This window comes from Lonchura striata, chromosome 3, assembly GCF_050655825.1.
Source record: "Lonchura striata isolate lonStrDom1 chromosome 3, ASM5065582v1, whole genome shotgun sequence".
Lineage (NCBI taxonomy): Eukaryota > Metazoa > Chordata > Aves > Passeriformes > Estrildidae > Lonchura > Lonchura striata.
The window spans coordinates 68,308,389-68,324,030 of NC_140705.1; the positions used below are offsets into that span (position 1 = coordinate 68,308,389).

Consider the following 15,642-nt stretch of genomic DNA (forward strand, 5'->3'; position numbering starts at 1 on the left):
TATTCCCAGGCACTATATCAATTACAGTGTTACATATTTCTAAAATACATTTTGACAAGAAAATCCCAAGTATGGAATACATTTAAAGTTTTATTATAAAACTCCATGTGCTCTAAATTACTAGTATTAAGCATTCAGGGTTATCCCCAAAACCAGAGAAATGGCCTATAATAATGTCTTACTTTTAAAAATATTAAGTAAATGAGTGTCATTTAAATAGAAACTCCTTCCCATTCATGAATGTACAATTTGAAGATAGGAAGAGTTTTAAATTCATATTTCATAGCAAATAATGCCTTATTAAGCTAAAACTCAATATATCTCTCTAGCAAAACTAGATTTGATAAAAAATATTTCTTTAAGATCAGAAATAATCCATTCCTGTGTGAATTTAAAGCTTCAACTATCTGCTTCAACAGGAGATATAATATTATTACACTGTTTAGTCTGTGGTGACCTGCTCAATATCACACATTTTGTTTTGTTTTTAAAAACTACCTGAGTTACAGGTGACAGTATGAACATGCAAAACTGTATTGTTATGCCTAGTAAAAATGCTCACAATTTTCAGCTGCTATAAAGCCATATTTCTATTGCTGCTTTACAGCCATGGAGATCTGACAGTGTTTCTCATAGTCCAAATTTTTCACATTAATTTTAAATTATTTACTTTCCGTCTCAATAAATATTTTTGTTGGTTTCTGGGACTAATTGCAAGTATTACAATCAGGTCTGATGGCCATAACTAACAATCTGCTTTTAGGCTCAAAATTTATATAATATATACAAGAAGTAAAAATTGATTTGGATATACATATATAATAAAGATAATATTTATGTTGCATAAAAAGGCATACAATGTTGTGAAACACACTGTTTTTATCTACATTATTCCTAGAGAGCATTTTGCTGGGATAGAATGACTCTGACCAAAGTCCTGCCTTATCTACATCTATGAAGACTTCATCTACCTGTGTCTAACTTATGTATGTCAAGTAGGCCAAGTAATGTGTGAGTATTCATAAATTCTCTTCATTTAAATTATTGAAATCAACAATTTTAGTCAAAGTCTGTTAAATGGAGTCCTCTGAACATAAGATTATATAAGATTATGTGCCATCTTTACCATTAAATGGGAATACCATTCTGGAAATATGACACAAAAGCAATTTAAATGGCCATAGAGGTGTAGCTACAAAGCCCTGACAAAATTTTTGACTTATTATAAAAGGATGAAGTGGAAACACATGTACAGAAGTGAACCCTAGCAATTATATTAAAAAAAATTCTAACCAACCACCTTACTAAATGGCATATTCACAGAATGATCCAACGTAAACACAAGCAAAGAACACTGATCTAATTCCTAAGAGTGAATTAATTTTTAGAAAACTCACTGTTTCATTATGTCAGTAACTGCTCAAAAAGCATCTACTTACATCCATGTGTTAAAGGACACCATGTGCTTTTTTATCCATTTGGATTTACACAATCAAAACCTGTGCACAATGCAGATACTGTTTCTCAGCTGTCAGAGAGAGTTTCAGACTCAGTCTCTCTAGAGACAGATTATTTGTCTTGGCCACTGAGAGTATGTTTGCTGTAAAAGACAAAAAAAGAAGGCAACCCTTGCCTTCAGATCTCACACTCTGGAAGACAGAGAAAAGAGTTTTCTCTCAGAGGCAATCATGGTACAGGAGTTCAGGCCAATGTCCCACCATTCAGGATGACACCTTTCTCCAGACACATCCATACATAATTTGACTGCTGGTATGGAAACAGCTTGTATAAATACTTAGAGAATCATACTTTCATGTAGCCTTGTCTGTGCCAGGTACAACCTCCTCCTGTCCCCTCCCCCCATTCTCCATTTCCCTGTCCAGCTCCAGCCAATTCATCTGACAAAGATAAAAATCAAATTATTTGTATTTGTCAGCACAAGAAGCAGCATGTCAGTCCAACCATCAGGCTTTATTTTTTACTCCCTTACACAACAGTAATATCCAGGGGCCAACAAACAACAGAGCATCAGTGACATACTCTGGATAATGGAGTCAAAATTCCCAACCAACTGGCCTACACCAGTCTAGCATCACACCTGAAGAAACTTTCTGCTCTCTGAAGGAGAGACTCTTCAAAAGCAAAACAGAAAATAAGTTATTAAAGTCTTACTTCCATGTGAAATACCTCCTTAACTTTACAAATAGAATTATTATCAGTTTCTGGACTCTGGTCTCAGCACTGTAACTTACTATATGTAAAAATATCAAACAATAGGATTACACACTTCACTGCCTTCTTGCCTTCTTTAAAAAGTAAAAGGAAAAAAAAAACACCAAAAAAACAACTTGAGAAACCCTTTTAGACCTTCAAAAACCCTCACCATATTATCTTTCCCTCTCTCAAGTCCAAATTACAGAGACTGCAAGAGGGAAAAAAAACCCACACATAATTTTTATCTGTTCTTCTTAATGATGTAAAGTAGGTCCACACCTCGGGGAATGATGGAATTTATACGAGTTTACCACCTGCATAAAAACAGGGAAAACACCCAAACCCGTATGCCATTTAGAAAAGCATAACAGCTTTCAGTGTTCTCCTGTGCAGTGATTCTAAAGGGATCAACACCACCTTTGTGACTGACCCAGAGCTGAGTAAAGTCAAATTCTGGACTTTGGACAGGAACAGTTTTCAGAAGTTCTTAAAACACAGCTCCATCTTGTTTCCTTTTCAGCAATCCATGCATTATTTAAGTCTAAAGAAAATTTACTTCACTAGCAGGATGATATAATCCTTTGTAACTAACATTCAAATGAAAGAAACAGATCTCACTTATCTTGAGATAAGTTATGTTTTAATAAAATGGATTAATTTAGAAGTACAGCACACAATGATGAAACAGAATTACCTATAGACAATCGCTGAAAAGGAAGTTTACAGGTCTGCTGGTGTGTGCTGGGGTAGAGTCAATTTTCTGCTCAGTGGCTGGTTCGGGGCTGTGTTTCGGATTTGTACTGAACACAGGGTTGATATAGAAATGTTTTTGTTATTGCTGAGCAGGGCTTCCACAGAGCCAAGGCCTTTTCTGCTTTCTCAGTTTTACCCTTCTGGTTCTCTCCCTGGTCTCACCCCTGATCCTACTGGGGGAGTGAGCGAGGACTCTCTGTGGGGCTTGACTGCTGGCTGGGGCTAAACCATAACAATTAGACTTTTTCTTTTTTTTCCGACAGCCATCCCTTATTTTCTTCTTCTTACTTATGAAATAAAAATTCATGCCATAGATTTGACAAATCTTGCTGAAGAAATAATTGCATGAGATAAGGAAAGAAAGCATTTTAAGTTTTGTCTTCAGCACATATTCTTTGGCTTTTATTATTCTTGCTGCTGCAACTTTCTCAATGTTAAAAATTTTTGATGGTTTATAAATCTAATATTGCTACACACTTGGCACTTCCAACCTATTTCTATAATAAGATCTGTTTTGAGACAGATTTGCTTTGAAATTGGTAGAAATTGAAATAGAAATATTTTGTCTTGAGCTACTACACCTCTAGAGATGAAGTAGTCATGAGTATATCTTGAGCAAGCCTGTATGTTTTATATTGGGGACTGTCTCCTATTAGTAAAATTAGGCATAATTTAGACTTGATGTCTTGCTAATCTGTTATCTTGCTCTTCATGGTATGGGGTCAATTTGAGCAATTTGCAGTCTTGCACTAAGTCAAGACCATTTCTGGTCCTCAGCCCCTTCCACCAGTGAGCAGGTGGGAGGCAACAAGAGTTGTGACGGGCCATAGCTGGGATAGCTGACTCCAACAAGCCTAAGGGATATTCCAGACCATATGACCTTGTGCTCAGCAGGGGGGCTGAAAAAGGAAGCAGTGGGAGATCAGAATTACAGCTTTTGCCTTCAAAGCCACCATGATGCAAGATGAAGCCTTGCTTTCCTTGGGATGAACACCTGCCTGCTCATGGGAACAGGTGAATGAACTCCTTGTTTTACTTTGCCTACACATGCATCTTTTGCCTTTTCTCCCAGTGTTATTGCTCTACAGAGATAAGTATTAACAGTCAGCAGTTAGCAAATTATTCTATCAAGACATATCTTCAATTTGACCTTTACTTAAGTAGTGTGAATTATTTAGTGATCCTGGGGCAGGAAAGAGCACACAAAGAAGTTGTGCTAATAAAACATCAGCTACACCATGAGGGCCCTCATCCTGAAAGATATAGGAGAAAAGCACAGCATAGTAACAAGCATTCTCAAAAATACAAGTCCAGAATGATAGCTGAAGTCTATTACTCATGTTCAGCCTATTACTGGTGCTTGGGTTTGCATCCCATCCTTGATCCCTGCCTGTAAATTACATGCCCCACTACTGTTTGCATTAAAGTGCATCACATCCCACTCTAACTGGAAAACAGCCTCTAAGACATGCATTTTAACAGGCTCAAGAATTTTTTTTTAACAGGCTCAAGAACTCTGTTGGAACTATTTTAAAATTATCACACATCTTTAAATATTTCCTACGTTCCTCCTTATATAATGTAATAGTAACATGCTATGGATACAGACATGAGAAATAAAAAAATTATTTAGTCTTATTTATAGCAATTTTAGTTTATTTATAGGCTTTAAGGATTTGATAATTTTATGGCTCCCTCAGTATTTATAGCTACAAATGACTTCAGATGAGTTCATCCTAGCAGCTGCCATGCCTTAAAAATTAAAACACAGATCAGCTGCATGGGCTTTCTTTTGTTTGATTTTTTTACCCCCAAACTCATGAAGAATGAGCAGAATACAAATTGTTTCCTAAAACAAGGAGAAAAAGCAGCATCAGCAAACAAGCGTACATAACTGATATAAAATCTACACTGTATTCCTTAAAGACAGGAATATTCAAGAGTTTTATATGGAGAGAGAGAGAGACTATAGATCTAATATCCAAACCTACTGAATGATAACAAATTCATTAAATAAATCTTTCAGGTCTCACAGGCAACTAGAACTACAACCACTTCTATCCTAGCACATTTTTATTGTCAAAAAGACTCATTTAAAACAGAGCAGCATGAATTACTTCATCAAGATCACTGCTATTATAATGAATCATTAATATCCTAGTGAAAAATTTATTATTATGAATAATGCATTTAAAATGATGAGACAGAAAATGAAGAATTACTCTGTGAAGTATCAGAGAAAATCAAAGTGATGCTATGAAAGCTGGCAAGATAACCATCATTTTTTGTTCTAAATCTTTCTAGATGTCTTTCCAGATGCCTTACCTTTATTATATTTTCTTACCAAATATTTATATTTTAACTAAAGGAAAAACAAATATGTAAAACAATATTCTTCCCTTTCTATGAATAAAACATGCAAGTATATCCATTCCTTCATCCACAAAATCAGTTCTGCCCTCAGTAGGCCCATTCTTGTCTTCATAACATTTATTTGAGCATATGTGACTGTGAAACAAAATCCCTTCTTTGCAATAAACAGCAAAGTTATTTTTCTTCAAACTATCTACTGCATATATACCAGAGTTAGAGGAGGTTTAGATAAAATGTGTTAGATGAGGTAATTTTGATACTTGCACTATGCTCCAATAAGGGAATCAGGTCTCAAAGTAATAATAATTTCAATATAAATGCCACAGAATAAAAACTTACCACAAACATAATAATTGCTTTTTTTTCTGTGGAGTCAAAATCAGAGCAATTAACTTGTCTTTCAATTTGCAGTACACAAAAGTTGTTCTGTGGCTTACTGCAATTGACTTCAGACGAGCTAAAATAACAAGCATATTGTTGGGGGTGGCCATCTGCAGCTAACTAGTTTTAAAGTAAACCCAAAACAGAAAACACCACAGTAGAGTCCAGCCAAAGGACAAAGAAATAATCTTAGAATGGGCATTAAATATTCCTTTTATTATCTATAGACTTGATTTGTTCCTTCTCCTTGACAGATTTGTGTATATTACATCAAAGCAAGCAATGTTAAAACGATCCTTGCTTTGTGACATGAAATGACAATTAAAACACTCAGTGGTACCTTAGAATTAGATGTGGATTCCAAAAAGCAAAGCCTGTTGCCAAATCCTTCCGCAGCAAGACACAATTTTTGTTGCTCCTTGTGAACAGTTGCAGTGCACTGCAGAACCACTTCATCATCCTACCAAAAAGAAAAAGCAAAAAGAGAACTAGGGTTATCCTACAGAACCTTTTAGAAAATAATTTTTAAATGCACAAACTGTTGTCCCTGAACACAAACAGAATCAAACCCCAGCATACTTTTTATTTTGAATTGCAAATGCAAGAAAATAAATTAAAATAATTATAATAATTGTGTATGTCCCTTTTCTGTTTTCCTGTCCTGGTAACAATAGTCAGAGAAGGAGTTTTATTTTAACTACACATGAAGTACACAGGAATTAGTATTTCTTTCATAGGTCAGTCATACAATGCAAAGAAGTAGAAAAGCTTAAAATCAATTAATGAATGTGTACCCTAGCACTTGAGTTAATTTATGTGTACACTGCACATACTCTAGTTAGCACAACTTGCTTAGAAGGTTGTAAAGAAATAAGTAAACAAAAGAAAAACAATTTTCCTATCTTCAGAGTCATTATGTATATATAATTCACAAATTAGTGTTTTTGCAGTCAGTTGAAAAGTATAGTCTTGTGTAAATAGAAGATTTTACTTCCAAAAAGCTAGTGCCTACTCACTGCTGCTCCCTGTAAAAGCTGTGGAGAGAATTACCCACGTTTTCTTAAAAGAAGAAGGTGTGGTGACTTGCTGAGACTTTTGTGAGCAAGGAAGACTTTGTGACAGAAGATAATAAAAGTATGATGACTAAGCAGAGTGCTGAAGCTTATCAGAGAAAGTACTACCACTATCTTATGCTGAGTTCAATAGACTTTATGAACTTGCCAATTAAGTGCTCTGTGCTTACCCTAACATGCAAGCATATAAAAATATACAGGAAATAGTCAGAAGTAAAAGGAAAAATTAGTTATTGGGACAGCTGCCCCATAGCTCTGCTCAGTATTTCAAAGAAAGGAGGGTCTAGGAGGAATCAATGATACCTTACACACAGCAAAGCAAACAGTGTGTTTCTTAGATCTTAATATGTATTAACTAAAATTTTACAGGACTAATTCTGTGAAGTAATAGTTAAAGATCTTATTAACAAGCCCCCAAAAATCACAGTACTTCTAAGTAGCACAATCAGCAGCTGGAGAATCTTTGTAGAAATATGGTTCAAGTTAAAGGGAAAATTTTGTTGCAATGAGTATTTCATAGCAAGGATTTTTCTGGTTCAGAATAGAAAAAATAGCATCTCCCTATGCATTCTGCCAATTCATTTATGAGTTTCCAATAATAAATTTCAAATGAATGATTACAAAGAGGCCATACTGAACACTGAATAAAATTCAATAAATAGAACAATAAAACTATAGAATGAAGCATGCAACTGGAAGCAGAACAGGCTGAGACTTCAAAAATGCATGCATTAAAGCAGGAATGTTTACCAAAGGAGTTGTTCTTATAGGCAGTTTGCTACAGAAGGACATTCAGAAAAGTTCATCAAATTAAATTAATTCCTGAATTTAAATTGAACTGAATCATTTGAAGCCACCCACAAACACTCATCCTGAATTAAGCTAGCTTTTCATTTGGTTCCATTTACTTCATGCAAATAACTTAACTAGACTAAATTAAATTGTATCTCAATCTGAAAAGAACAGGTGGTTGCATAGGGTTTAATCAGACACTCAAAAAAACTTAAGTCATGTTACCCTTTTTTAATTGTCCCCATATGGAGAAGGTAAGTGTAGGTAAAGCAATTTTACTTGTATACCAGCAACGCTGCCCATGCTGTAATCCACAGTCAGCTGTAGAGGTGAAAAGTAATAACTGCTTCCAGTCAGGCATTAAATCCAAAAATGTAATACGTGCATATGTTACTGGTGAAGTTCACAATGCAAAATCGCAGCTAACAAAGAAAAATCCCTGAAGGCCAATATCAAGGATGGAAAAGACCTAATAGCTTTGTTGTGTACTCTATGCAAAAGTAACATAATCTATAAAATTATGTTATGTTATGTATAAAAACCCAGAGCATTTGGTGGGGAAAGCAAGTGGTTGATTGTGTTTATGTTTTAAAGCACTAAATTACTATTTCCTAATCTTAATTACATTTGATTAAAATAAAGTTTCTTTTTGGGTTAAAAATAGTGGTGTTAGATTGAAGCTATATAAATACACTCTCCTTCTTTCTCTTTCTAGCCCTTATTCCTAAAGTAACCACCCCATCAAAATGGAAATTCCAGAGTTGGAATTCTCCTAGAGCTGGATACCATCGTCCTAGAGTTGTCTCAAAAAAGCATTGCTAAAGAAGATTCTAACATTGTACCTCCACAGCCAGAAGCAAACAACATAATAAGGCTACTTTCTACTGAAATGGACCACCAATTTTGTTTTGTACGGCCCAATTTTCTAACATTGTAAACTAGGTTTTTAGAGAACATCTGAAAAGTGTTCAAGATAGCCTATGTACAAAAATTATTGTATGCTGACAGCAACAAAATATAAGCTGGTTTGGGGCAAGTCGCTGACATACTTAATTTTAGTTAAGGATCTAATGTATCATACCCTTCCCTGCAAACCAATGAAGCTCAGTTAGCAAGCACACATGTATAACGCAGATGCTGACTGCTAGAGGATTAAGAACAGGAATACAGCAACTGCTAAATTTCCTGATACACATGCTTACCCAATACATTTTGCAAACATTTTCCCCTTCTTTCTCTGTGCAGTGTGTGGCATATGCAGATTATTTTGTTACATAGTTGGCAAACAAAAAAAGACATTTTATTAATAAATGCTTACAAGTTAATGAAAATCAATCACCTTCCCATACCCTTTCCAAAGTTTCTGGGTTGGCAGGACATGTTCATTAAAACAAATCAAATTTCAACTCTGTTATATTTTATTTGTCTTCTATGGAGATGTTCCCAAAAAATGTTCTCTTAATTCAGGCCTCCGAGTTACAGTGTTGTGGAACTTACTGTTCTAGTCCAGGTGGTGTTGAAACAACTGGCACAGAAGGCTAAGAAAGATGTGACTCCATTGTCAGATCACATGAAAGGTAATTATGGATAATAAGTGTCACACAGAGCTCTAAGTTACTTTGCATTTCTGTGCCCATCATTATAGAATTGCCTAATATAGGCTCCACATTAGATTCGGTATTCCAACATTTCCTGACTATGTATTCAGAAGATTCCTATAGATATTCAACTTGATTGTGCTGCAGAAGTACTTTAAGATACATTATTCCATTACATTTCTTTAAAGAAGACTGGTAAGTGGGTAAGCATCTCAGCAGTGTTTTTCTAAATCTGGTTTCAAATCAAGAAATGATAAGCAGTTCCAGTATCAAAAATGAATTATTTCCTCAAGTCATACGACCAAAGAGACCTGAAGGTCTCTTTGCTCTTGTACAAAGAACACTATAATACACATCATACTAAATGTCTGTTGGAGAAAAATATCTTTCAGATATTTTTACATAATGAATTATGAGATATCTCAAACTGGTTCAGTCCTTCCTATTATCTTCTGATATTAGATCATCATAGCTTTTCCTGTCAGGTCAATATAATTTGTAGTTCAAAGGGCTGTAACTGTAGCCTTCAAAAGTTAAGCAAATACATCAACTCTCTTCTATACCAAGTGTTTTACTTTATCCATGCAAGAAAAAGCACAGTACTAAAGCTTCTATTCCCGCTACAGTCCTTTACATAAAAAGGTGAAGATAAATAAAGTAGCAATATACCACAATACATTTGTTTAGAAACATACAGCAGTATTTGCTTGAGGTGTTTAAACTCATCACATTATGACTATGACATTTGTATTTCTCTTCCATTTCATGACAAAAACAAGCAACCTTTTTCAAGTATTTTCCTTGATTTTATATTTTATGCTTTATATTTTACTTCTTTGCAGAGAATGCAACAAATAACACATGAGTTATTATTAATCTAAGTAATTTGCTGTGCTTTTCACAATCTGATTATACATAATTACCTCTCAAAGATATAATGCTGACTCTGTACTTCTACTGTGTCCTGACAATATACCAATTCTGAAAGGGCGCAGAGAACAGAGAGTGTCACATTTAAAAAATACAACATTCAAAGATTAAGCTTTATAAATTATGCTTGCACATCCAAATTCCTACTCTTGTTTTATATGACAAATACTGTAGTTAATGGAAGGTTTCCTCAACTTCCATATGCTATAAATCAGGATTTCAGGACAGACTTTAATTTAATATCTCAATTTTTTAATAGGTCACAGAGGCAGAGTTCTGCTTCACTGCATCCAATTTACTGTTCAGCTGTGCAACAGGAATAGGTGCCACACATACTTTAATCTATTTTGCAGATTTACAAATAGAAGTTTAGCCAGTACAAACTGCTTTCTGCCCTAGGGAAACTGTAGAATACTTCTTGACTTGCAAACTTTACTTCAACTTTCCTTTGCCTTGTTGGGATAAACACTAGATTACAGACTAGAATAGGACACTAGATTACAGACTAGGTTTGAAGGACCTATGGGTCATCAAGAACGAGACTCATATAATTGCAGGCAACCATATGTTAACAGGATAATGGGGTCCACAAATCAATCTCCTAAGATGAACCTAGACATCTGACAAGCAAAAAAAAAGAAAAATCAAATACGACTTTTTTGTATTATAGGCATCTGAGTAACATACTCAACACACTTTGACTCTTGACAGAAGCCCTACTACTACTAGTTGCCCCAGAGCCTTTTCTTTCTGTACTTTAGAAGGCAAAAAAGCTACAACAGAGAAGTCAAGTAAAAAGTTAAGATGGTGTTTTTCCTTCTCCAAGTCCCTGCAGACAACAAATGGAAGCCTTGATGCACAAGATTTAAGAAACACCACATATATAACATGCAAGAACTGTGATCTGAAGAGCTTAAATAACTTTTCAACAACTTTATAGAAGACAACAACAGAACACAGAGTGGCATGACTGTTAATTCTATTCTTAACAGATCAGCCAGTCAACAAACTACCAAATTTGAAGTACCACTTTAGAACAATGACTCTAGAGCTTCTGACATCTGAACACAGAGACTGTGACAGAAGTAACAAAAGGCCACAAACTTCTGATTACTCTGAGTTTGAATCACAACTACACTATCTCCTTGGTTGCAGATCACCAATGCAAAATGCAATAGTGCATTTCAGCCATTTTGACCCCTCATTTTGCATAAGGGAAGGAAAGAGATCAAAAAGACTGATGATACCTACAGGAAAAAAATAAAATGAAAGATTCAGGAATACTGCTGGGATGGAGTCTGCTCAGATGGTGAGAAAACTTGGCAACACTGGTATTTTTGTCACTAAAACATGGAAGAGAGGACAGGTAATACTGGTTCTTAATGCATTAAAGAAATAAGTATTAAACAGTTGGGGAAAAGTTTTCAGAAAATAAAGCATTTTTTAATAGACCAGTTCAGAAGCCTAATCCTTTTAAGTCTGCAAAAACTGCACAAGAAAACATCTTTCAGGATGATTTATGCATAGCTGAGCTTGTCTTAGGACGAGAAGAAGAGATTACTTTTCTGGTCATGCAATTCTAAATGGTCTGAACACATTTAATTGTACATGTTTTAGTTTTATCCTGTAGGAGGAGTAATTTCCTAAGAATTCAACCTTATTCCAATGGAATTCTCCTTAGAGAAAGAAAACCCCAGGCAGAACAGATGGAATTCCAAAGGACCAGATTAGCTGGTATTTCTCAACACAGGACTATGAAGCCAGCTGCTAGTACAATAACCATGTTACCTCCTCCTCCTTCCCCAAAAAGTTCTAACTTAGTCATCAAAATAATTTGCTATGACATTACAACAATGTCATACCAATCTGCAATACTAAAGACAGGTGGCAGCAAAAAAAAAAAAAAAAAAGGGGGGGGAAATAAAAAGGGAAAACCAAACCTGAAGAAAATAGCCTATCTTGAGTCACACAGATTCATATTCTGCACTTTTCAGAAAGTCTTCACTAACTAAAGAACAATGACACAAAGAGCCTGTCAGAAAACAAACACTAAATACAAGGGAAAAAACTTTTTACACACCACATGGATAGTCTGATGCTACATGGCAAAGTTGATCAGGGAGCCATGTTTCAACACTGCAGAGCTCTCAGACACGTCACCCATCCCAGTCTGTGCATTCCACAGCCACCCAAGGAAAATGAAAAGCATGATCAGAAGGCAATGAACAACAGAATGCACAGTTCCAGCACAACCAGGTAACAATGCATCTGTGTGCTCTGAGAAGTGTTCCATGGAGAAACAAGCATAGCACTGACTTTGGACTGGCTGGGCACTGCTGTGGAATTGTAGGTGACTGTAACCTTCAGCTGCACACGACAGCTATTCATCTCCGCAAGCAAACTACTTATTAGTGATAGCAACGTGCACACAACACTGAAAGCAGGTGTTCTAGATACACATAATCCAAATGCTTCCTCTTCCAGCTCTTTACTCCAGCGAGTCATCACAAAATAGTGTCAAATATCATTTCAGCATTCATGTGCATGTGCTAGCATGCTCTTGATTGACTTCTGTGTCTGCTAATGATCATATTCCCAAATTAGATGGTTCATTTATTATTTCTCACCTTCTGTGGTCCTACAATCTTAAAAAAAAAAAAAAGCCAAGTTCAGCTCTCAATGTCTAATAATAAATTTATTTGTTACCATAGTTAGCAATGGCTAACTCTGCAGCTGATACAGTTGACAGAGGAGTGGTGGAAAACATCTGCAATGAACTGCAGCTACTAAATTAAATACAAACATCTGGTGAGCTGATTTCAGCTTCTTAATAGCCTCAGTATTTCAAATTTATCTCTGATGTAATTCACCTATTTTAGGAATTTGATAAGAATCTATTGTGTTACACTCTCACTTGTTCCAGGCTATTACTCTTCTGCACTCAAAGGTGGGATTACAGCATGGGAGATCTCCATGCTATATTTGATTTTGCTGGTATTATTATTCTGCTGAATAACAGTAGCAGTAAAGACAGAGGTGAGAGCACGCTGGAAAAGGTGTCTATAAGATTCTGCAGGCAAACACAAGATTATCTTTATTATCTGAATCAGTTAGGAAAGTAGCAAAGTGATTTTAACAAATATCAAGGACTTAATAACCCCACAGCACTCAATAGCTAATAAATCCCGAGCCTCACCAGTCCCTGAAAATGCTGTATCTGAAAATAATCACTGAAGCATTTTACGTTTACAACATTTTTCTGAGAAATACCTCATTAATCTCAGCTGAAAAACAGAGGCACTGGTTAAAGCAAATAATTTGGTCAAGGTCAAGAATACTGAGACTCAAACTGAACAAACACACTTTTTTTCTGTATATTCCTACTAATGAGTTCCAGAGCAAGAAGACTCTAGGAATACACCTGTCATGAAGAAGGTCCTCTCACTCCAATTCAGATTGTGAAAACTTCCCCTCTACATCATCCCTTTCATGCAAGAATACATGAGAAAAGGTTTATCAGCCCCCACTCTTGAATCTTGTGAGCAGTCTCAGGCAGCTAAGTTTGTAATACGACCATCTGCTTCAGTCTGCACATACCACCCTAGCTCACTTTCTCTTCCCTTCATCTTTTATCAGCAGTATTTCTTGAATTGCTCCAATTCAGTGCTCTGGCAAACTGATATTTTTCAGCAGCCCAATCAATAATGTGACTTTCCCCTCCAATTCCCAAAAACTCACCTGTCACTCTGTTTATTTTTGAAGCAAGGGCAAAGATTCATTCCCATCTTCATCTATTTCAGCCATGTAATCCTCTGTCAATATTTCTCCCTGCTTTCATTCTGAAGCTGATATAATTTATGAGATTAACCCTTTCACTTCACATATTTACTGTAAGATACCTCTTTGTTTCCATAAGTCTATCACCTTTCTGAATTTTTCTTAAGACTAAATCCATTTTTTAAAATTCTCTCAGACTACAGTTCACAACTTCTCCTCTGAGTATCTTTGATTTATGACCTATTCTTTTCTGTAGACCATTAACAAAATCATTAAGATGAGAAGTGGTACCCTCCCCATGAACATGTTGAAAAGAGCTATTGCCAATATTCAATCTTTACCCAGCTTAAAATGCCACCAAGGGCCATCACGTAGCTGGAGCTGAACCATATTATGAAACCCCAAGCAATCATTAGACTGAAAGCCCAGTTCCTAGACATCTTCACTATATAATCAAGTGCAAAAGAGAATTTCATTTTCTCATAAAAGATATTGGTTGCACCTTCAAAAAAGGGAGCAATATCCACTCTCTCCAAAGACAGCTGCTGTTCAATATTTATATCTTCTTAACCCATCCCAATGTATCTATTTCACAAAACATTGATGTACAAAATTAAAACTGCAGCAGTCTTAAAACACTACACTATAATCTTTATATCTAAGAAACTATAATACCTAGATACAAGGAAATAAATGGCTTTTGTAGGGACAGTGCAGCTGACAGGAAGAACATTAAATTGACAGAAGCGGCAGATGAATTTCACTCCCAGATCTCCCACCACACTTCTCATTTGTCAAGTTATTCCCCTGTGCTTAAGACCTTTTTTCCCGACTTACTGGCTGCATTTGTTTAGCCTGTTAAAAAAAGACTCGGAAGAAAAAGCTGTAAGTACAGTGCTAGGAAAATATATACACTACAATAAATCAGCTGGAAGTCTGCTTGGTGGCCTTACTTGCAGGACCCCAGGAACAATGAATAGGTCAGATGCTTGGTTCCAAGGCTGCCTGTGGCCTGCACCTGAGATATTTTTCCTCTGTTTAGAACAGTTATAATCAGGTTTGAACAGCAGTCATATTTTGCAAAATCATAATATTGAAGTCATACTGCTCTTCTCAACAAGTAAAGAAATAAAGAGGTAGCAGGATAACTGTGGATTGATACTGAAACAGCAGTGATTAGTGATTTTGACTACACCCAGTGATTCAAGTCAAAGCTACATACAGCAGGAGACCACCATCCTCCCCTGAATATGGAACTCTTTTTATGAATTAATTTTTTATTTCTTATCCAACTATCCCTGAAAAAAATTCCATGGCATTTGCCTCTGGATTTCCAGATATCTCATAAAAAATTATTCTTCTCGGGCATACTCTGTTATTCCCTCATTTTCTAACCCCACCACTTTAAAACTTCAGTTTTAAAAGCCTTGTTGATACTTCTTCTACCTCAGTGCTAACAATGCACACACAGTTGACCACACTGAGCAGTAGGAAAAAAGTGTTGGCCTTTCCACACACTCAGGGCTGTCACTACAAGAAAGACAAAATGCCAAACATAGGCAGCCTGATCTTGATCACATTTAGGAATAAACCAATATACCTAGCATATTACAGTTTATATGTATATTGTGTAACAAAAATAAAATCATTACTGTTTTGGGGGATGTTCTACCCATAATACCAGCTGCCAGTCAAGGCAACAGCGTTGGGATTGTCACAGATGTGAAGCTTGCTAGGCAAGGTTGAGAGGG

General features: G+C 35.8%; 1 protein-coding gene across 8 annotated transcripts in view; it reads right to left on the reverse strand.

The window, feature by feature from the left end:
• RYR2 (ryanodine receptor 2) overlaps positions 1-15,642 on the reverse strand; it is a 381,438-nt gene that overhangs the window by 280,751 nt on the left and 85,045 nt on the right. For all 8 annotated transcript variants that reach the window (XM_021527072.4, XM_085576771.1, XM_021527071.4 and 5 more), the window contains exon 2: positions 6,062-6,181. In XM_021527072.4, the coding sequence (XP_021382747.3) occupies positions 6,062-6,181 (120 nt within the window). The remainder of the gene's footprint in view (positions 1-6,061; positions 6,182-15,642) is intronic.